The sequence below is a fragment of the Mixophyes fleayi genome, chromosome 2 (genome assembly GCF_038048845.1).
Source record: "Mixophyes fleayi isolate aMixFle1 chromosome 2, aMixFle1.hap1, whole genome shotgun sequence".
Classification (NCBI taxonomy): Eukaryota; Metazoa; Chordata; class Amphibia; order Anura; family Limnodynastidae; genus Mixophyes; species Mixophyes fleayi.
This window is the reverse complement of record NC_134403.1, coordinates 335,763,507-335,787,610: the sequence shown is the minus strand read 5'-3', so window position 1 is coordinate 335,787,610 and position 24,104 is coordinate 335,763,507. Positions and strand designations below refer to the sequence as shown.

Below are 24,104 nucleotides of genomic sequence, written 5' to 3'. Positions count from 1 at the left end.
AAGCTTTCAGTGTAGCAGTCTATTTTTGGCATCTCTGAAAGTCTATTTTAGAACTTTCCACTGCTGGTTGACTTCAGAGAACAACCACCTTCATTAAGTAAACCAGAGCTAAAAGTACAATACAAGTTGCCTTATGTGAAAAAGCTATTAAGAGCTTTCATAAATGTATATTATATTACATTACCAGAACTGAACATTCGGTATTCTCTTGGGAAGCAGCGTCTTCAACTAACAGCAGATTTCCTGATGTTGTGCTACGCAGAATACTGCAGAGGGTCCGACAACCAGGATGTCCACAAACATAGAAGTCAGAACCAGGAAAGTAGTCAGGAACAAAACAAAACAGACAGAACTAAAATGGGTAAACCACAAGGCAGGTATGTGAAAAAGCAGATGCCCAAACCACTAGCCGCGAACCAGGCCTCAGAGTGCCACCCTTCTCTTGAGGAGGACCACTTAGATGTTTGGATGACTCCAAGACTTAGAACAATGAACCTGCCACTAAAGCAAGTGATTGTGATAGGACTATAATTGGGAAGGGGGAAATGAAATATGCACATTTGGAACAGCCAGATTAGCTCAGGAATAACAGCAGTATAGGATCACATGACTGGAAAGGCAAAACAAGAACACAGACAAAACAGAAGCAGGGTCAGGACACAAGGAAGATACTCAAATGAGCAACAAGAGAGACTATGGGCTAGATTTACTAAGCAGCGGGTTTGAAAAAGTGGAGATGTTGCCTATAGCAACCAGATTCTAGTTATCATTTACTCTACAAAATGACAGCTAGAATCTGATTGGTTGCTATAGGCAACATATCCACTTTTTCAAACCCGCACTTTAGTAAATATACCCCTATGAGTAGGACACAGCTAAAGCAAGGTAGAAGGTACAAGGCCAAAAGATATGGCAGAACACATTAGCTAAAGAGGAGCACTGGAGGCAAGAGGAAGCGATAGCAAAGAAAGGAAGTATTTCCTATCAGCCACCAACAATCTGTGAAACTACTTTTAATAATAATAAAAAAAAGTATTATTTTCCAAGTTGGTTTGTTGTTTTAGCCAAAAACAATTCCCATGCTGGTTTTATCACATAACAGATCCAATGTTATTGGGGTTTTTGTTAGATTTTCTGTAGCATGTTTTAGTTCCCAAATTGCGAGAATACAGTCAGTTTGATTTCTAAATTAAAGAGACGTTCACATTCCAGCAGAGGGCGCTGTGTAAAATGCATTTCCAATCCTTTATATTCCAGCAAATCAGAGAACATCTTAATGCATCATGTGCATCTCCTTACAATGTATGGAGCTTTCTAACAGGCTTCCCGTATGGTAAGATCACAAAAAAATATTATAGTAGATGGGAGGCCGATGAAAGGAGAAATGGGATAGGTTAAACATGTATCAATATTAAACTTGGCACCAAAACACACGCTCTGTCAGCTCTCTATATTTTCCATAAATCGTCCCCTAACCTGCAGTGCTATTTGTATTATCTAAAATAATTTATCCCCATTAAAATCATAACAGAATTGTCATCTATCTATAGCAATCCAAGTTAACTATAAACTCTCTTGTGATCTTGGCAACAAGTTAATGTGTATACACCTCATAAGGAGATGCAAGTTGATCAGTTTTAGCAGCCTTCTGATTGGCTACAGTATAAAGTATTGGAAATGTATCAATGTAAAAGCAGCATGTTGGTAATCTACATGCTAGGTACAAATGGAGGTTTGGGGGCAGTTTCAAGGACTAAGATTAGGTACACACTGGAGAATTTTTCGACCAATCAGTTATATCTACAACGATTGTACAACCGAAGGTCCGACCAGTCGGGAGATTCATGCATACACACTACACAAGATTTACCTTCAGATCTGTGCTCTTCATCAGCTTTTATAGTGGTTTAGAGAATGACAGCAGGATCATATCAAATAAAACGACAATCGTCACTTTGGAACCACTGTCATTCACCGTGTAAGTATACACACTAACACAGTATGTGGCTGAGCAGTTATTTATCAGGTGACTGGCCCGATAATTGGCTGAAAAACCTCGTGTGCACCTAGCCTAAAACATGGGTACAAAATGAATCAGTGCAGGTCCCTAAGTGACCCTTATGTATTGGAACATATCCTCTTGCTTACTGTGCTAACAGGAGAGGGTGAAGCTCAACATGATCACAAGACTAGAATCTGGACTGATTTATCTTCTTTTTGTATCTTTAAATACTCTTTACATACATAGGGAGCTTCGATCACAGAAGGTATGCAAACAATAAAATAAATAAGAATAGCGTGTTTATATTTTGGCATTATGTCAATATGTCCTTGTTGCCAAAAGACTCATGTGCAAGTTCAGTGAGACATGGTAACCCTGTGTAAACATTGATAGAGTAAAACAATAATCGAAGAATTGGTCTTAAATTGAATGCATCCTATACATAGGGGGGGCTGCCATTTATTAGACTGATCCAATTTTCGTAAGCATGCAATACTAATGTGGTGCCCCAAAATCTGAGTACCCTGGGGTGTATCTATATGTTTTTAATTTGTTAATTGTTAAAAGTGTTTATAAAGATGTAAAAAAAATAATAAAAAAAAAAAAATCTTTAGGGAGAAGTAACAGGAAGGAGGAGTGTGTGGCATAGCAACAAGTCCACTAACTTTGGTAATAACTGTGAACTCCCAGAAGGCAGTGGGAAGAGGAAAGTCCTAGACTTCTGAGGGAGAGAGATCCCTGTGTCTGCATAGACTGAGAGAGATCCCTGTGTCTGCATAGACTGAGAGAGAAAAATAGGGACAGAATGAAAATCGGGCAAAGTGATATATAAGCAGATTAAAAGTGAAGTGTAAGAAGAGAAGAAGATAAGAAGTGAGCCAAAGAGAGGTGTGAGTAAAAAGGAAAGTACTGAAAACAAATAAGCAGTATAGAGATCTGTGACATCACACTAAATAGACTGAGCTATGTACTGAGAACAGTGTGAGAGGAGAGAAAATAGAGAGGTCTGTGAATACACACAACAGAGACTGTGTAATACAAAAGATCATCAGCTTATTTGGCGTGAAAAAGTAATTTATGGGCCCCAACCACGTGCAGCACTTCTACTAAATTCCTGTGCACAGTTCAACCCAGGACTGAGTGTAAAATATGGTAACGTTACCAGGGATAATATTGGTTCACCAAATGTTTTAGTTGAATATTAATGTTAAGTGATTTACCTGAAAATTGATTTATTATTATATGTTAAATGCTATTACACCTTAATGTTATTTACTAACCTTAGAATGATTACATCAATAAATGCCAGGTATGTTTTATACAGATTTTTTTTTTATTAGATCTCTGTTACTGCAATACAAAAAGGGTGTTGTATAAACAAATTCAAGAAAAAAAAAAAAAAAGAAAAAAATTTAAACGATTGCTATTTATAAATGGAGCGTGTACTCATTTCACCCACATGGGCATTTATTTCTGTAAACTGTCTCACTGCATAAGATTACCAGTTACTGGGGAACAGACCAAGCTTCAGGCCACAATATACCAGTACTAATATCTTCTACTATCTGTGCGATATGGCAAAATAGTGAAAGACAAAATTTTAATAAAAAAAAAAACAACAAAATTCTAAAACACCAGTTTGCTTTTTTCTTATAGTTATATTTTAGAATTATAGATGTATAATGGCTTATGTACCTTTCTATTCGTACTTTAAATTGCATAGAGTGTTTTTCAGAAGAGTAGGACAAACAATTATCCTGATTAATAACTCATCAGTGCATAAAAGGTGAATGAAGATTAAAATGCAATCTGCTCCTATAGAAATGAAAAAAACATTATAAAACATAAAAGTTTCAATGTCTTGCCATATCTTATGACGTTAAATGTCTAACACTAAATACTTTGTGGCATTTAAAATGTTCTTTATACATTTACATCCGACTGCAGGGATTCAACTACCCTTTCTGAGTGGTGTCACATGGAACTACTTGAACGCTGGGCTTTGTCATCAGCTAGAAAAGCGCAATGGTAAAAATAATGTGATTACTACCTTGGTGACAAATTAACGCCCTACCTATGTCACACTAAAGAGATTCAGCTCGTAGTATCTTCTGAGCCCATGTGCTACATGGGAGGAACATTAATACAAAACATCTTACGTAAAATTAGCAACAAAAGTTTTTGAAAGTACAAACCACGCACCCATGGCAGATAATAGTACACTTTTGCACGACACTATTGTAAGGCTGGGTACACACTATTGCATTTTGCTGCAGATGTGATTTCTGTAACGATTTTCCCAACTACTGAAAGTCCCGATGATGATGCAGATTCATGTGTACACATCTATGTGACCTGCAGCTCTCATAGCCATCTGCCCGAAAAGACCGTGACTCCGCACACTCTATAGAGTAGCCTACACTGCTGGCCGTGAGTGCACACACACTTCCACATTTGCCAGACATCGTTCCATCGTTGATAGCGATATTTAGGAGTTTTATAAAACCAAATTAAGAAATGCTATGTGTTTTGGCAAGATAGGACATGATCGTGGGAGAGTACACATTCTTGCAACATCTGACCATACCGTGGTTTATCGTGTGATCTGCACGATAATTGCATCAGTGTGTACCCAACATAAGACAGTCAGAGCGCTCCCTCCCTCCCAAATAAACAAAACACATACAGATACCTAAAAAGCAAAATAGTATTTTATGTTCATACATAGCATTCAATAGTGGAGTGCTTTATTTTGTTTCTATAAAATTACAGTTTCCAGAATAATTTATATTTATTGTAGAAAATGATTTTTATCTTAAAACAATGTTATTGATCAGTCCTTCTCAATGTTGTTAGAAAGTAAGTTGTGGTAAGTTTACATTTAACTCAGTTTCTTAATTCCACTTTTGGACTTGGAGGTACACCATAATCTAGGTGGCCAATGCCATAGGGACTTCTCTGTGCAGTTGTATATTCTCTGTTTCTCTCACAGCCCCGAATGAAAACTGGAGAAGTAGAGGTGAAGGGGCGAATGTGGAAACCAATTACAAGCCACAAACAAGTGATTGGTCTACCCCGCTCACACCCATCTCCCCTCCGCAGAGCCGTAACTAAGAATTCTAGCGCCTGGGGCGAGAAAGACAAATGCAGCCCCCCTAGCACTCAATTTCAAACTAACCTAAAATACTCCTAAATTGCGCCCCCCTTCAGCGTTGCGCCCTGGGCGGTCGCCCGTCGCACAGCCCTAGTTACGGCCCTGCCCCTCCGCAGCCATTTAAACATGGAAAACAAAATGAATTAAGCTGCCAAGGAACACTGTTGAGCTTCTAAGAGGCAGATACTACCTATCCCTTTTACAGCTGCACTACTACCACCCCCCTCCCCCCCCCAAGGAAAAACTTTTCCTAAGGTGGCCCCTCTCCTTAACTGGAGTCCCTGGGGCTGCTAAGAGCAAACCTGTACCGGGACAAACCATGTTGCGATGCAAGGGGTGCTAATGCAATCTTGTTTTTTGAATGCAAGTAAATTACCGCCTGCTATTACATTTAGCACTAATACTGGGCAGCTTTAATTTTACACTGTGACTTATAAATGAGCTATGACATGCTCTCCTTCCAACTCTGTCCAAACATTTAGGGGGATTCAATTAGGTGTCTCCAGACCAGTCCGTGGAGAGAGACAGCCTCAATCTCCTCTCGTTTTCCCTCACGTCCTATAGAGAGGAGGAGAAAGTGAGTGCAGAGTCTGTACTGTATTGGCCGGCAAAGTGCGTAGCCAGACATTGAGGCCATGTCCAGCGGCACCTCACGGCTAATTCAATTCACCCCTTAAAATCAGTGTAACATGGCTTTGGTGCAAAATAGCACCTACTAGTCGACTCTACTCCTCACTCTAAATGATGCCCTAAGGGTCGCTTTTATAAATATAACCCCTATGCTATATGTAAGAATCTGCTAAATATACTCTCTAGTAGAGTGTACATAGCATTACTTGTCCTGTAAGCTCCCCCTATGTTTGGGGGGAGGGGTGGGGGTCTGGCGGTGGGGAGACCTCAGTGCATGGCCAGACTCCTCCACAAGGTCACAAACCTGACATCAGGTTTGATCTAAGCAGTGCAAATTGCTAGGAGCTATAGGACAGGTAAGTGCTTCTACTAGATAGTATGTTTAGAAAGAAATTACACACAGGATAGGTGATATGGTCTATTGTACACATTTAAACTCTAAGAAAACAAAAAACACCTTTATAAAAGTGTAATTTTCCTTTAAATGAACTTACACTATACTACATCGCCAGCAGAGATGGAGACATAAGATTTCTTTGCAGGGGGGAGGGAGGGGGACTCAATTAAGCATGAGGTGTCTCCAGAACGTAAACAGACACATGGCGCAGATGTTATGGCAGGAATCTCTGCTCAGGTCTTCCCTCAAACCCCAGAGGTGTGCAGAAAAATGAGATACCTACTCTGCACAGATTCCATGTTAGTAACAATGCATTGATTAAAATTACCAAATTCAATCTAATACAGGATCACTGAATACTTTCATTATGAAGGAGAAGAATTCTGTAAATGGACAACATTTTTTCAAAGTAATTACAATCATCTGCTTTGTCTTTGGGAAGTTTGCAGAATACGTTTTTTTAACGGCTCTTGTTCAATCTTCTGCGAGCGATCAGCTAAACAGTACATAGCACTGAAAACACGATGAAAAGAAAATATCTTGTAATTATTAAAATAAGAATAATCTGCTGAAACTGTTCTACATCTAGCATAGGATAAATCTGTCATGGCATTGGTGTGGCTGTATTTATACATTTTACAAAACATTAGTCTAGTATCCAAGAAATATAAGAGAGGATCATAAGAGCTGTAATTTACTTTAATTGTTCTAGTTTTCACATTCCAAAATTCCTCTGTATTTTAAAAATATCTAATGCTGGCCCTACAGTGACCAGATCCCGGTCAGACCTGGCCGTATCACACAGGGCGGCACCCCCCCCCCAAAAAAAAGCTCAGTTTCAGCAGCACTGTGCTATACAGCAGCCACGGCGCTGTCAAAGAAGCGTCTGCGGCGGTGCTGTATACAGTCATCAATAGCCTGAATTTTACTTGACCGGGAGTCTTGAGTTTGTCCAAACTGCAAATTACGGCTAATTAGCTCTAAAAGAACCTAATTGGTCATCAAAATCACAACATATATGTGCTACCTTTGTCCTACGATTATCTAGGTCATCATAGTCTGTTTATAAATTAATATAAAAAAATAAAAAAAATATCTGCAGATAGAACGTATTATGTAATGCTTATTGTTTATACATACTGAATATAAATTATAGGTTTATTATAGGTCCCTTAAACTCTGATATAATGCAACAACAGTATTATACGGTATGGACATATGTATAACTTTCTGTAGATATTTCTATAAACTAGACTAGTCACAGGAGTGTTAAAAGCCTTCATAAAACTACTCAGAATAGATACTGTCAAAGTTCCAATATGTATTAACACATTCCAACCAAGCAGATTTGGTCTAGTGCAAGTTAAACAATGTGAGTAATTTACTGACATGGTTAAAAAGAGCACAAAAACATAACAAATTAGATTATCTGTGATCGGTCCCCTTGGGTGATTGCACAGTCATGTTTAATAAAAAAAAAAAAAAAAGGTGCACGTAGAACACTTGCTGTACCCAATAGCTATAAATCAAATATAAGCTCGTCCTTGTCTGCCTACACTACACTTCTAAAAGCCCATATTTAACCGATATTGATTACAGCACATCATTGCTCTCTGCACCATCTTACTAAACAAGTCTCATGTTAGTGTTTGAGCTCCGATTAAAGCAAACGTCTCTTTAACGCGCACATAAAGTTTTGTTAACAAATAACCCACAGTATTCGTAAGTATGCATATTTTTTCCCAGAAATGCAGCCGTTATCTGCATTGCAATATTTTGTACATCCGGGAAAACTAAATACATATTTGTTCTAACTGCACGGTCTACTAAATATGTAAAAATACTGACTGTCCTTATTGCTGTCCAAAGTAGGGAAATGTCCGGCTACCAACTTAATGATCCATCCTGATTATTTCGAAAAAAAATATATATATAAATAAATATCAGAGTTTGCGCTATTTGGTAAAAAGCAATAGGTCATTTAGGCAAAACATTTTGAACTTCTCAAACTTAATATACCAGCAGGGAACATGGCAATGAAAGCACAGTGCAATTATAGGCAGCGAGTGCAACAGAAGGTTGGTAACCAACACGCAAAGACATTCGGAGGCAGGAGGAAACGTTGGCCTAGGATAACCTGGAAAAGTATGACGTAAACTGGTTAAGAAAACAGAAGTGTCCGCTGAAAAAATACTTTGAAGGTCAAAGCGTACAATCTAAAGATGTAATGGTAGAGACTGTAAGTGCTCTAACACTAAAATAATGACAGCACATCTCCCGGCAGACTCCAAAAGACTTAATGGAAGTCTTTCCATAGACAGAATTGCCTTTTCACAGTTTGTAATGGTCATTTGTTCCGTGATTTCTTAGTACAGTGTTTTCTCGTCCAGGCTCCTTCTGGCCCTGTGGCATTAACAGCGATGTCAATCAGGTAGTCTGGGGTTGTCCACCTCAGGAGGACTAGACATAAAAAACTAACTACTACAAACAGGGCAAAGATGCAGCCAGTGACTAAGCCACACTGAGTTATCAGTGTCTCCAGTCTTTCGTTCATAGGTAAGACGGTCTCATTAGCAACACGATCATACACCTAGGGGGAGAACACAAAAGACAGGTATGTGTAGTGCAGTTTTCTATGGTATATTATAGATAAAACAACAGTATTCAGTGTGATGGACTGTGGCTTAGACATATGGAATTTGCTTTATATACTGCAAAACAGTATTTGAGACCAAAAAAGGAACTACAATTTTTTTTATTGTTTTTAATTATCATAAGTACACTTGGGTGTAGATTTATCAAACCTTCTACAAAGGAAAAAAAAGTGGATGTGTTGCCCATAGCAACCAAATTCTAGCGATCATTTTCTAGAATGTACTAGACAAAGCTATAATCTGATTGGTTGCTTATAGGCAACACTTCCACTTTTCCTTTATGTCAGAATATATTATTATTATGCTTTATTTATAGGCCTCTGAAAAATGACAAGGAATCAGGGGTGGGAACCAGCGCTCCATATTTACTAGTGAGGGTTGCTGCCTTACTAAAGGGGGTGAAAGTAAAGGGAAGTCCCAGCCCCTCAGATGTGAATATGGAGATAGATTCCCCTAGGCGCAAAGGTACTTGGTATAAATTTGGATATAAAAGTGGTGATGTAGAAAATGCTATAAGCTCAGCATTAAGGTGATGGTCGCCACGCTACATTGTCTCTATATATTATGCATAAGGGTGGCAACTCTGGTCATATGTACTACTTGATACATGTTTATCTGTATGTAATAAATTGCATGACCACAGTGTTGGACTGCACATATAACCATACAGTGTTGTAACCATCACCTTAATTCTGAGCTTATATCGTTTTCTACATCCTCTGGAAAATTACACAGAGGTTAAACATGGAACATATGTGGTGTTTTGTTACGTAACGCCTGTTCGGTTCTTACATATTAGCAAACGTTTAATATTTAGGAGTGAATTCAATTTGACGTGTTACTGCCAAAAGTAACGCGGCCTGGCCATTATTACCGTTAGTACAGTAATTTTAACCTGGATTTCTCCCTGAGCAGAACTGTTCTGTTACTTGCAAGGTCTCTTTATAGGAACTTACAGGTGAAGCAGTGGCAGGAACAAGTACAGTGACTGTATTGCCTACCTCTAGTGGCACCTCACCACCCCAGAAGATAGTGTGAGTGTGTGAAGGTAATGTAGCATGCTCTGGGATTTTAACATCCATTAAACAAGAGGTACGTATAGAGCCTTGCTCCAGCTATATACTAAGAAGCCACTGTTTACTGGACATATTTGTCGGGTGTTATGTTAATGATATATTGGCAGTAGCATTCCATAACACTTTAACATCTATAGCAGTGTCCCCATTGATATAACTTATATTCTTAAAAAAGTAAAAATGTGTGCACTGAAATTGTATTCAAATGACAGTGTTTTTAGCACTTGTTGGCATTAAAATGAAATGCAATTTTAAATTTTATTCATATGATGCATGACAAAATCAGAATGCATAATTCTTTTTGAAGACTATTTACAATTTATCTATCTATATATCTATAGGGAAGAAAAAAATCAATTTCTAATATAATAAATTACAGGTGTGTGCTTGTTTATTTAATTTTTGGGAAATATTTAAAAGAAAAAAAAACAAAAAAGAAAAAAAAAAAAACTATGCAGATGAACTTACTTTTTCAGTTCTCTCAGCGACTTCTCTCCATGTATAAAAAGTTTTTACCGTGTTGTGGATAACTTCAGGGCCTGGTAATGTTCCTGCTTGTAACTGGTCAATAGCCTTCTCTAACCCAGCACACAGAGACTTTACAGAGGGCGCACACAGGATAATGAAATTCTCAGGCAGTACCTCCGGGATTCCCCCAACTCTTGTGCTCACCACCTGTTACAACAACATAAAGCTGAAAATTGATGACCGATGTCATGCTGTAAAGAACTCAGAAGGTGCAGCATTGACTCCAATGACATACATGTACCAACATTCTATTCTCCTTTATGAGCAGCGCTCATATGTGTATTAATATAGCTTCAGGCCCGTCATTCCCCTTCCCCCCCCCTCACCTACCTCCCTCTCACATCCATTGCTTTTTTGAACAGTTGTCTTTTTGTAGTGATGAATGAATAGTGCTGTACTTGACATGTCATATCATGGTGTATTGTGTTTCAGCTGCACTGCAACGCTGTACACTTCAATGTAATGTTTTAGGTCTGTTTTTATGGATCCTTATGCAAAATAAATCATACATTTTTCAATCAAAAAATGAATACATTGTCTCTAGATAGTGTAATCTGCCAAAATCTGCTTATAGTTCAAGTCAGACAAAGTGCAATCAGGTATTTTGCATAATTCAATTACATTGAATGGAGCTCCTGCTTTTAACATTTTACGGCTATTGCTGTATCACCCCTACTACTCTCCTTGGAAACCCCAGACTGACACAATACCAGTTCTAGACATTATAGAGAGCCATTTAATGATAAGGAACACAGTCGTTAAGATCTTAATTTACATAATTATTTTCACTCTCCTATACGCTATTCAACAACTGTAATTGATGTGGAAAATTTTGTTTGCATCTTAATTAAAAGTAGGTACAATAAAACGTTGTGTTTTCCTCACCAATATATAGTACAATGAATGGTTAATGATTTAACACACATTGATAAATAGGCCCCTTGTCTGTATTTGGACAGAAATCCGCTGCTTAATACATTTACCCCCTGATCTCTCTGTGTGCCTCACAGCCACTCCCTTCACAATATTAGCGGTTTCTGTGTGCCTCACAGTCGCTCTCTTAAGATTACAGGGAGCTAACTTTTTTTAGCAGCTGAAGTACTGGATGGCAGTTCATCATCATCATCAACACTTATATATCGCCAGCAAATTCCGTAGCGCTTTACAATTGGGAACAAACATTAATAAGACAATACTGGGTAATACATACAGACAGAGAGGTAAGAGAACCCTGCTCCCAAGCTTACAATCTATAGGACAATGAGAGATTGAAACACAAGTACACATGCTACATCATATTGCACAATGGACCAGCTAGAATGCAAAGGTAAAAGTATTGAGTGGGCTGTGTGTGTGGTAGTGTTGGTCAGAGGGTTGTTGTCTTGTGTTAGCTGTGTAGTGGGTGGTAATAGGGTAATCTAGGGAGATTAAGATGGTGGTTGAGGAAAATCATAAGCTTGTCTGAAGAGGTGGAATTTCAAAGAACACTTGATGGTTTGAAGACTAAAGGAAAGTCTTACTGTGTGAGGGAGGGAATTCCACAAAGTGGGTACAGCCCGAAAAAAGTCCTGTAACCAGGAATGGGAGGAAGTGATGAGAGCGGAAGAGAGACGCAGATCTTGTGCAGAACGGAGGTGTCGATTTGTAAGATATTTTGAGACCAGTGAGGAGATGTATGTCGCTGCAATTTTGTTGACGGCCTTATATGTTAGTAGAAGAATTTTATATTGGATTCGTTGAAATACAGGCAGCCAATGTAGAGACTGACAGAGTTGCTCAGCAGAGGAATAACCGTTTGCAAGGAAAATCAATCTAGCCGCTGCGTGCAAAATAGATTGTAGGGGTTCAAGTCTGACTTTGGGAAGACCAGTAAGGAGGGAATTGCAATAGTCGATGCGGGAGATGATGAGTGCATGAATTAATGTTTTTGCGGTGTCTTGTGCAAGATATGTGCATATTCTGGAAATGTTCTTTAGGTGTATGTAACATGATTTAGATATAGAGTTGATGTAGAGAATAAACGACAGTTGTGAGTCAAGGATTACACCTAGGCAACAAGCTTACGGGGTGGGATTTTTGGTCATGTTATCAACAGAAATAGAAATGTCAGGCTGGAAGCTTCTGTTTTTGGGTGGGAATATTATTACCGTAATTCAGTTTTTGAAAGATTGAGTTTGAGTTGGTGAGAAGACATCCAAGATGAAATTGCAGAAAGACAGTCAAGACAACACAGATGGTGAAAGAGCAGGAGAGGATAGATAGATTTGGGTATCATCCGCATAGAGATGATACTGAAATCCAAAAGAGGCTTATTCGTATTCCAAGAGAAGTGGTGTATATAGAGAATAGCAGAGGACCTAGGACTGAGCCTTGTGGTACTCCATCTGATAAAGGAAGCGGAGCAGAGGTGGATCCAGAGAAATTAACACTGAAAGCCTTCAAGACCTAAGGATTGTAGCGTTTGTATGAGGAGAGAGTGGTCAACAGTGTCAAATGCAGAAGAGAGATCCAGGAGAATTAGAAGAGAGTAATGGTTATTACTTTTTGCTGTGATCAAATCATTGACAACCTTGGTCAGTGCAGTCTCTGTGGAGTGTTGAGAGCGAAAGCCTGACTGAAGAGGATCCAATAGGTTCCCTTCACATTCCCACCTTTGATAACCTATATAAACTTGCTGTCACTTTCACAACAGACAGAGATGTTATCACATAAAAAATGAGCTGAATGCAGCTATGGCAATGCACTAAAACAATCACTATTACCAATAGAATTCAGTATTATAGTAAAAACATATATTTAGCCTATAATATTAGACAAGCCTTCATCTCCTCCAGCGAGGGAATTTATTGACCAGCTCTTCGACTATTACTTAAATAACAAATAGTTATCAAACATAACACAGGGACCATTGAAGTTATGTACTGGATTTATACCAATAAAAGTGACAGATCAATGAGCCCAGGGAGATACATTGGTCAATATGAGGATTTTCTTGGTATGTATTCATTGTGACATTATGGTGCATTACTTGTCAAAGATGGAGAGGAGCTGGTTTCAGAGAGTGGTGAACCACAGCGAAGGATTAAGTGAAGGATAAATACTATTTTATTTTTATATTTTTATACAGAATTGTTCATTACTATAAATAAATAAAAATTATTAAACAACATGATGAACTGTTCCCTGTAGTAAACTGTACTAAATCAAGACATGGAAATAACCCATCATTGACATGACAATAAATAGTGAAGATTGACGATCTGATTAAGAAGAAATAGGAATAAAATAAAAATGTAATAATCCAGCAAAATACCTGTAATCCACAGCTAGCAGCTTCCACAATTGCCATGCAGAAGGCTTCAGTAAGGGATGTATTCAGGAATATGTCCCCTTTCACTAGGACATTCCGCACCTCTTGATGTTCTAGAGCACCTAAGAGCTGCACTCTAAAAGCCACAATATAAAAACAGAGTTAATTACAATAATAATCTAATTATTGGCACCTAAATCAGTTTCTCCACCATCAAGTTGACCAATGTATTGCCCTGTATAGGCAAGTGTGTTAATTTTACTAAATATATTGTTTTTTCTTACTAGCTTCTTTGTGGATTTTTTATTAGCTATGTGTTCACATATTCAGATCTGCTGTGTCTGCAAAGGATACAATTGTATAGAAAGAGCAGCACTGTGTCATATCACAGGAAAACAAAAAGAAACAACTGTCCGATAGATAGATAAGTGAATGGCTGAAGCGTATAGAAAGATGTAAAGAAAGAAAAATCAATGCATTTAGTAAAATTTGCAGGATGGCACGTGCGAGCCAATAACCTAGTGATCTGAAGGCACAGGACGCCTTCTATAACATATTATAGTGGTCATGTGACTGATTGACAGCCACAACCAACAATCACATGCTGCATTGTCATGCTCACAAGCAATCATCTGCCCCTTTATGTGGTCTGTCTCTTCACCCTCTACCCCACAACAACCTTTCAAACTTCTAGCAGGCTGGGCGGAAACTGTTAAAAGCAACAGCCTGTGGCTTATAAAGCAAGGGGACTATTCAAACCTGTTTAGTAGTCATAAAAAAAGGGTGAGTCACATTTAATAAATAGAATACTCTGTTACAAGGAGAAGAGCATTCTCTACATCTAGGAAACCACTGAAGTAACTCTCCGAAATCTCTCCATAATTAAGTCACTGACAGCCACACAAAGCATTTTTGAAGTGGACAGATCATGTCAGCCCACAGGGAAAACACTTTAGTACAACATATAAGAAAATGTCCAATTTACTGTGTATTATAACTACAAATCCTTCACTTTTCTAATTTAATTCTCTATACACAACAACACTAGTGAGCAATCCTTCTTTCCAGTCTATTAGAATGCCTAATAAATCTGACTCATATGTTTTCTTTGCAGTAAAGTTCACTGGCATTAGACAAAGGACAAGAATAAAGAGCATGTAGATCACAGTTCAGAAAGAAAGCATTGCTGGAACATAACACAGAGAGATTATGGATATTAACATTAATATTGTTAACAAGTCCCTACCTCCAATTACATTTTACAGATTTTAGTGAAGCCTGAGGTGCGTGATCCTATAACCAGGTGTAGTGTAAAGACTGAAGGGGGCTTTGGTCTTTGGACCCTCTCGAAAAGGAGAAGGGCCCTGTTGATCCCTAAACCATGGAGCCATAAGGTCCCTTAGGGAGCAAGGATCTTCAGGCCCACCTTCATTGCAAGGCTTGTGTGAGCCCCTTTATCCCCAAGGTCAACTGAAGCTTCCACCGTGTAACTGGATTCTTCAACTTGGGAGTGGGTGACCAGAGGGTCTCACTCAAACTCCACAGAGACAATAAATTATCATCAACATTTATTTACGTAACGCCAGCAAATTCCATAGCGCTTTACTATTGGCATGGAAAATATAGAAAAATAAAATGCTATATGCATAAGTGCCAAGAATCAAATATGTGAATAAAAAAGTGCCATAAGGCCCAGCCAACAACAAAAAGTACCATAAAGGGGTGCCTGTACCAACACCGAGAGCACTAGCACCTCTTAGCGGAAGAACCATGCGATAACCTATCACCTACTGGGTGCACCTTTAAACCCCACAGTGTATACAGGCATCTCAACTTCATAAAAGCCAATAGGTCCTAACATTTACTTCTAGTAAAATCACCTTTTTCTACTAAAAGCTGTACATTTCCACTATGCTACAAGCCTTGTGACGCCTCATTTACTAACTGAGAAGAGATGACTTTATAAAAATGTGCCGGAGCTCACATCACGTAGTCAATCACTGTACACACACCCACACACATCAGTTGTGTAACGAAACATTACGGTCGCCACCCGCAGTAAGCACGCAACCACACGACCAATCACAAGCTGAGCAGCGCCACAACCCGAGCAGCGCCATCACAACCAGAGCGGACGAAGCACGCATGCATCAGACTCGACACACAAGCAGCCAGCATGCACTGTTTTAATGATTGTGCCGCCGACCTGCTACACTCGACAGGGTGATTCAAGACCACATGGACCAAACATCAAAATGTTCAAAAGTTACTTTGAAAACTTGGAAAATCCATCAAAAAAAAGTGCCGGAACTCAGTTCTGGTGAGTTCTACGACAAAAAAAGCACTGACTTTATTTAAAAGTAAAGAACACCGTGTTTTATACAGTTGGAGCAATACAAGTAATATATTTATTTACACAAAATGTGTGTTCCTAAGGCTTTCCAGCAAGTAACGGGATAAACAGGAGTCAGCCCCCAGACACAGGGTGGGTAAATCTCATCAGGCTGCAGCTTGGAATACGGTTTTGAATTACTTTATAAAAACAGAGGTTAGAGGTCATCTAATAATGTTTTATAGAGCAGGAAGAACAAATTATGCTTTTCCCAGAAATTTCCATCTGTCAGAGCTCTATGTTGGAAATAAGCCATTAGTACTAGTAGTGGAACTAGTACATAATGTTATACAGAAGCAGTCTCTTCATTTAAAGGGGAACAAATATAAACAAGTAACTTCATTTCGTTTTTCAGTATAAATGACCAAAGATACAAAGACACTAAATCAGGCCTGTCCAACCTGCGGCCCTCCAGATGTTGCGAAACTACAAGTCCCAGCATGCCCTTCCCGCTATCAACATGTTGTCTACTGGCAAAGCATGCTGGAGCTTGTAGTTTCACAACACCTGGAGGGCCGCAGGTTGGACAGGCCTGCACTAAATCATTCTGTCCAACCTATTGTCCTCCTAAAACCTCTTCTTACTGTCACCATTTCTTTGTATACATTCTGTGACATGGGCACACTTCAGGTGAAGCACACAGGAACACCTTCTTGCTTTTCAACGTTGCTTTTATTGTTAGGATGGTAAAGTAAATTGACAGCATAGAGTTCCACACTCTTTCTTGTGACCCCAACGCTAGATAGAAAGAGACCAACTCACTAGCCACTGGCTGCTATCCAGCATTGGTCACAACCGAGCAATGAAACAGACAGCCTTAAACAGTTTATACTCCTCCCACAGCTCTAACACGATAGCCTGATGACACTCCCACTTTGCCTTTAAAAAGGAAATTCGTTGCAGGTGTTCTGTTTGATTGCAGACACACCGGGTCATGCTGCTGCTTGTTGTGGAAAAGATGATTTTTAAACCACTTCAAAATATGTAAGTTAAATCAGACTCTTTACTATTATTTTGTCACACATACGTCCTTCACCTGTATCTCTTTAACTTAAGTGAACAACTACACAAATGTTTAACTCTGTTTGCAGCCTTTCTCTGCAGATTGTCAGCTAAATACCTGTCTCTTCTCTTAGAAGCCTGTGGCAAACACCTCCCTTTGTCACAATTCTCACTGACAACTAAATATAATGACAAATAAATTGCATTTCCCTTCCCTAAATCAGAATGGTTGGACAACACATTTCTTCAAAAGGGCAACACATTATTATTGAGAAAAAGAGTACGTTAAAAGCATATATTTATTCAAAAAGTGGAAATTTCCATTTGAATAAATCACACATGCACACCAAAATACCCCTCAGATTTCTATACATGTCAAAGTCCCACTGATTTCAAAACACCCCTCGGACCCCTCACAATGTCCATTAAAACAAAAATGCCCTTTAGAATCCATTTACCATAAAATGCCTCTCATACCATCCTTTTGCTCTAAAACAATACTCAGCCTCCCCATTCACTTATTTGATAAACTGGCTGGGCCATAAAGCTGAGCTTTAGAGTGAGGAAGAAGACGAGACATAAAAGAGAAAGGAGCTGGTGGCCACAGGTGAAAGCTTGGTGGGCCGCCTGGTCCCCATCGCTGTTCCAACACATTCCTCAGTGGTATTAATCAATATTTCAGGAGAGTGCCCAAGGAGACAATAAAGCATGATTTGCATTTATATTTTTTTCCAGAAGATAAATAAACATTATTGTGTTACCTGTCATGGAGCTGGTATCGTTCTCTTACTTCTTCCAAAATGATCCTCTTGGGCCCCTCACCCCCAATAAGAAAGTGCAGTTCTGGGTATTTCTGGCACATTTCAGGAATGATTCCACTCAGCAAGTCAATTCCTATAAGAAACAATAGGGGACTGTACTAATACACTGAGAAAAAAATACTTTTTTTTAACTGGATCTGGTCTGTGATCATGTATTTATAATGTATGCTTATTATTTTGCCTACAATCTGGGCAATACCTGCCATACAGATTTGTACATTTCTTTCACAAGAACTTTTTTGATACAGAGAAGCTGCGTCCCCCTGCGGAATGGTTTAGGCTAGAGAATGACTTCCCCTGCTGGCCGATGATTACAAAAAGCTTCCAAACATAATTAAAAGTAGCCAGCACCTTGGTTACCATTTGCAGGTAGCAGTTTACAAGGCTCCCTCACAATCAATGCAGTAACCACAAACAGAAAGAACATTTCTGATACTCTCACTACACCTCTTAGAGGATTCCTCCACCCAGTGTGGATAACGGCCACAGAGCTAGGTGGAGTCTAGAGAAAAAGGGTGTGTGTGATTGGTTAATAGTGACTCTGTCCAATCACAGACGGCTGACAACCACCTCGCACTCCTGTTCAACTGTGTGACTGGTTAATAGTGACTCTGTCCAATCACAGACGGCTGACAACCACCTCGCACTCCTGTTCAACTGTGTGACTGGTTAATAGTGGCTCTGTCCAATCACAGACGGCTGACAACCACCTCGCACTCCTGTTCAAATGTTTTACGATAGTACAATTTACACTGACAGTATTACTAGTATAGGTTAGACAAACTCTAATAGGGTCATTCATTTCAAAGGGTCGTGAAATTCGAAGAATTTCACGATTTATACAAATGATTGCAGGTTATGCAAAAAGTTCTCTGTTAAAATATAAAAAGAATAAAGTGAGTGTCAAACACAACACAAATGGCTGCACCCTTTCCTATATATCCAAAGGATCAATACTTGGACCTTTCCTGTTTCCTATGGTTAATTCATACAACGGTCTTTGTATGAATTAGCCATAACGGTTTACCCTGGAACACAGAAAACTCCCATGCTGACAGTTGTATCCAATGCAAAGAGCAGAGTTGATCTCTGTCATATCCAGAGGCAACACAAATAAAATCTCTGCAGATAGGATATAAAGGCTATGGTGAAAGACAAGGAAGCCAGACCAATGAAACCATGTATTTAATAAGGCTGCAAGAGGGCAAATCCAGCTCAATGAATTAAACTTGTCTGAAGGTGGAAATCTTTAAATATACAACTAAGTTGAATGAATGAGTAGCAGGAGTAACCACACCTGTTATAAAGGATTGCCAACATATTATGGAAACTGATGCCAAGGACAACGTGTTACCTTTTCTGTAAACAAGTCGGCTGACCACCACAATGGTGATCTTACTAGTCTTCTTTTTATGTAGGTCTGGGGTGAAGTCTGTGGGGTCCACGGCATTGGGGATCACAGAGACAATCTCGGGGTTCAGCGCCGCTCTGAGCACAGTGTTTTCTTTGCTGGTGTAAGAAACGCAGATGATGTGGTTGGTATCACATAGCGATACGGTGAGAAGCTTGTTGGTGAGCACGGAGCTGACATCGGCAAATCCAAACAGTGAGTGGTCGGTAAATACTGTGTGGAGACCCATAGTCTTAGCATGGAAGAGCGCATCATGGGCCATGGAAGAAAAAGAGCTGTGTGAATGAACCACAGAGACCTGCTCCCTTACGAATATATTTCTCAGGAGAGGTAGACTATGCAATAGTGTGGTGGCCGTGGACTGGTTATACATCACCTTCAGTGGCAAGTAATATACTTTCAGGCCATTGGTGAGGTAGCGGATTCCTTTCCGCTCCCCATATGCGTGAGTGACGATTATAACCTTGTGTCCTCTCTCAATCAGGCACTGCGACAGCTGATAGATGTGACTTTCCACCCCGCCCATGTTTGGATAAAAGAAGTCAGAGACCATACATATGCTGTGGGTCCTGCGAGGGGGGTGCGCAACTTCTGTAGTGGTGTAAGAGTTACTATGGGAACAGTACCTGCCCCCTTCCCCTCTGGGGTGAACCATGGCGGAGATGGGTGGGGTGGTGAGATCCCCACTGCGTGGATCTATAGAGCAAACACAGACATCACACATCAACCATTTTTAAAAACTAAGTGAAAATACATTGGATAACAGACTTAAATATTTATAGTATTATACACACATAGGTTCATACAAGCAATTGTTTTTATTCAAATTGAAACATCTATAATGTAATGAACATTGTCCCCCTTACTGTATAATAGTAACACCCCAGTGGCTTCTATTAAAATAATTTACTTATTTTTCTTTCAAGATCAGTGCGACAGCTAGGTGCAGATTCAATTCCCTAAACATCCGCAGGACGTGCCTCCAGAAGAGCCATGAGACAGCTCGTGCAGATATTTTTTTGCCTGAAGTAACGCAGATTTATTTTTTTAACTCGTGCCCCATAGAGGTGCGAGCAAAACTCAGCGTTACTTTTTACCAAAGTAACGGTAAAGAAAAGCGTGTCCATTGTGGATAATTGAATCTGCCGATAGGGGTTAAATGTGCAAAACAGACTCCAAGAGGGTTGAGTCAATACAGTGCAAGGTCCCGCAGAAAGCTCGTGTAATGTGCGGTTGTACAGATTACCGATAGTTACGGTAGATTTCAACCCAGACGGTGTCACGGAGTGTCATTGCGCGGGGCTCCTACAGGAGAACACGCTGAACTGAATTCCCCCCAAAGTCTATTTTGCAAATATAATCGGTAACCAATCTGTAAGAGTACGTTATATACACTCTAATAGTTTGTATAGCACTTTACTCCCCCAACATGCCTGTCATGCGTACCTGTCATCCTGGCTTTATTAAACCCTCTACCTACAATTGCCCCCATGTCTTTTTGCAGACATCATTGGATTTGAACAGAGTAACACAAAAATCTAGTTGTACTACGGAGTTCGAACATGATGACTTGGGGTTTGTGACGTGGACGTGGAAGAGGAGGCTGACTATAGACCCAAGGACTCACTACGGCCAACCCACTGCGGACCTCCCGTAGAGGTACCATGTATATACAACAAATGCTTACAGATAGGATAGGGGTTGTATTTGCAAAATAGACACAATGGTGTCACCATTTACATTTTCCAGTGAGGGACGAGAACTTTTAAACTTGGTCCTTTAAACGTATAGTATTTTAGGTTCAAGACGTGACTAATCCATCTGCAGACAAACCAAACACATTTTTATAATATTTTTTGCGAGATGCCCAATAAGACATTTATTTAAGTTTTAGACACAGATAACAATTTATAAAATATATGATCCAGAAATCCAACCTCAGTTCATGGTTTATGGGAAATGTATTCCTAAATGACTACCAATAAACACCTTTTACACTCCTCTGCAGTTATACGATGGGTGCCCCACCTCACTGATAACAATGCCATCTATTTTCAGAAATATATAGTACATGAAAACCAACAGGGTCATCTAGGCTTCTGGGCATGACTCACAATGCAGTTTCCTTATTTGCCAAGTCACCACAATAAAGCAGAGCAATATGAAAATTTATTTTTAATTCTGTTAATAATTAATCCTTTTAACAAATTTTGTTCTAGTTTATGAAAACAAAAATACCTGATCTGTTTGCATATTTACTATATGTGATGTAACACTATATGGCTACATGTATATGTATATTTAGACACAGGAGAGTGCAAATAGTGCAGTCAATTTAAATACCAAGAAAAAGGTCATAAGATTAAAACTATGTACATTAGAGTATAGAGAATGTTGCATATCTGGATGAATATGGCAATTTAGAGTGACAGGTGGGCAGAATCCATGTTTTTCTTTTCAAGTGGCGCCTGTAGAATTATCAAGTGCCCATTTATCCATAACAACTGCACTGTTGCACCTAAAACATTCTCCCTCTCTCTATAAACAGGAATACTGAAAATTTGTCTGATATCCAGTGGCAGGAGCACAAAAACAGTTTAAAAATATATCACAATGTGTTACTGTGGACTATATGTCAAATAACAAAACTCTTATTTGTGGTGAAGAACCAGTTTAAGCACCTTGGAAAACGGGCATAGGCCAACATCAAACTGTCATTTTTGTATCACAGAGAGATATTCCTTTTTAATTCAAATACAACACCATTCTGTTTAGAACAGCTTGTAACATTGTTATATTAAGACTCCTTGGGGCATATTCAATTAGGTTTGGTGATCGCAATTTATATTCCACATATGTATTGGCTGTATCCTGCAGTGTACTGTCTGTTAGAGCACAGCGCACCTAGAACTGTATTCATCAACTGACGTATCTTTACAGATCCGCTACCTTGTTGAATACAGACCTGCGTATGCCCAATGTATGTGCGTTTTTATAAATAGATACTTCTTAAATAAACCAGCGCCACGCTGGTCAGCACTGCCTGTACATTCTAATCAGATCGAATGCCATTTTCAAGACTTCCAATGCAGAGCTCAGCTCCTCTAAACTTAAACCCACTGTCTGATTGTCTGTCTGTCTGCTACCCCTCCCCCCTCCCCTGAGCCCACTGCCTGTTGGTCCGTCAACCCCGAGCCCACTGCCTGCTTGTCTGTCCGTCACCCCCCCCGAGCCTACTGTGTCCGTCCGTCACCCCCCGAGCCCACTGCCTACCTGTCACCCACGGCCGGCCTGCCTGCCACCCACCGCCGGCCTGCCTGCCACCCACCGCCGGCCTGCCTGCCTGCCACCCACTGCCGGCCTGCCACCCACGGCCTGCCTGCCACCCACGGCCGGCCTGCCTGCCTGTCACCCACGGCCGGCCTGCCTGTCACCCACGAAACCCACGGCCGGCCTGCCACCCACGGCTTGCCTGCCTGTCACCCACGAGCCTGCGGCCTGCCACCCACGAGCCCGCGGCCTGCCACCCACGAGCCCGTGGCCTGCCTGTCACCCACGAGCCCGCGGCCTTCCTGCCACCCACGAGCCCGCGGCCTGCCTGCCAGTCACCCGCGAGCCCACGGCCGGCCTGCCTGCAAGTCACCCACGGCCTGCCAGTCACCCACGAGCCCACTGCCTGCTTGTCTGTCACCCACAAGCCCACTGCCTGCTTGTCTGTCACCCACAAGCCCACTGCCTGCTTGTCTGTCACCCACAAGCCCACTGCCTGCTTGTCTGTCACCCACAAGCCCACTGCCTGCTTGTCACTCTTGGACTACCTGCCTGTGGCAAACTAATCTGATTACAGTGTACAGGTGGTGCTGTATAGAGCGGTGTCCCTATGATGAGAAAGTACTGTAAAAATGCATGTGCATATTGTATGCCTCTTCAAAAGTATGAAACAAATATTGAAAACAGACCTTTTTTTTTAATTACATTTGGGATCAAGTTACATTTTTTACGGAATTTATTTGAATAGCAAGAAAACAAACAAATACAGCCCTGCAAATAAGCAAAAGCAGAAAAAAATGTCCATGTACGTTATAAGGAAAATCTAAATAGACTAACATGAAACTGTCTTTACTCCATTTAAAGTAAAAAGATATTTTGTAAAAACAAAACAAAAATGTCAACAACAAAAAAATCATTTGATCCACTTTGCTGCTGCTGTGAAATACATCCTGTGTTAATAAAAACAAACCAGAAACTGTATTGTGTAATATTATATAAATAAAAAGCTGAGACTGAAGTCCCTGCGGAAACTGCAGCCTTCCCTTACCGGCTCAGCCGTGAGGCTGCTCCCTGCATCCACCTGCCTCCGGCTCTCAGCCGTTCCATGCACGGTGCTCTTCCTGGTTACCCACCCATACAAAGCACAGGCCAAACGCAGCTCACAATGCACCGTGAGGACAGCGCGTCCCAATGTTACATGCGTTCTCATTCGCCTTACACCGTTTGCTCTGTGATTGGCTGGTCTCAGGCTGGTATTGGCTTAGAGGCGGGCAGCCAGCCTGTGTGAGCAGATGGGCTCAGCTGTCAGTGTGGGAGGATGCGGCAGATTTGTGTCTGTTTACAACCAGTGAGAGTTAATATATTCTTGGCATGTGTTCTCCTTTCATAGGAAATATGCATGTATAACTAGTCCACTAACGCTCCATAAATCACTGTGTAGTATGTGTTAGTGTGAA

The 24,104-nt window shown here is 40.2% G+C and overlaps 1 protein-coding gene across 1 annotated transcript; it reads right to left on the bottom strand.

The window, feature by feature from the left end:
• Nucleotides 1-7,663: 7,663 nt before the first annotated feature.
• Nucleotides 7,664-23,849, bottom strand: PIGA (phosphatidylinositol glycan anchor biosynthesis class A). Its single transcript, XM_075196986.1, has 6 exons — nt 23,696-23,849; nt 19,321-20,073; nt 17,907-18,039; nt 13,755-13,887; nt 10,382-10,588; nt 7,664-8,773 (listed from the first exon to the last, which is right to left on the bottom strand). Exons 2-6 carry the CDS (start codon nt 20,030-20,032, stop codon nt 8,531-8,533), a joined length of 1,428 nt encoding a protein of 475 aa, XP_075053087.1. The 5' UTR covers nt 20,033-20,073; nt 23,696-23,849; the 3' UTR covers nt 7,664-8,530.
• Nucleotides 23,850-24,104: the final 255 nt, after the last annotated feature.

Coding starts and splice junctions, on each gene's coding strand:
- PIGA (XM_075196986.1), bottom strand. CDS start 20,032: ATGGTTCACCCCAGAGGGGAAGGGGGCAGGTACTGTTCCCATAGTAAC. Junction 13,888..17,906: donor CGATACCAGCTCCATGACAG/GTAACACAATAA, acceptor TGTGGCTTTTAG/AGTGCAGCTCTTAGGTGCTC. Junction 8,774..10,381: donor TCGCTGAGAGAACTGAAAAA/GTAAGTTCATCT, acceptor TTCTCCCCCTAG/GTGTATGATCGTGTTGCTAA.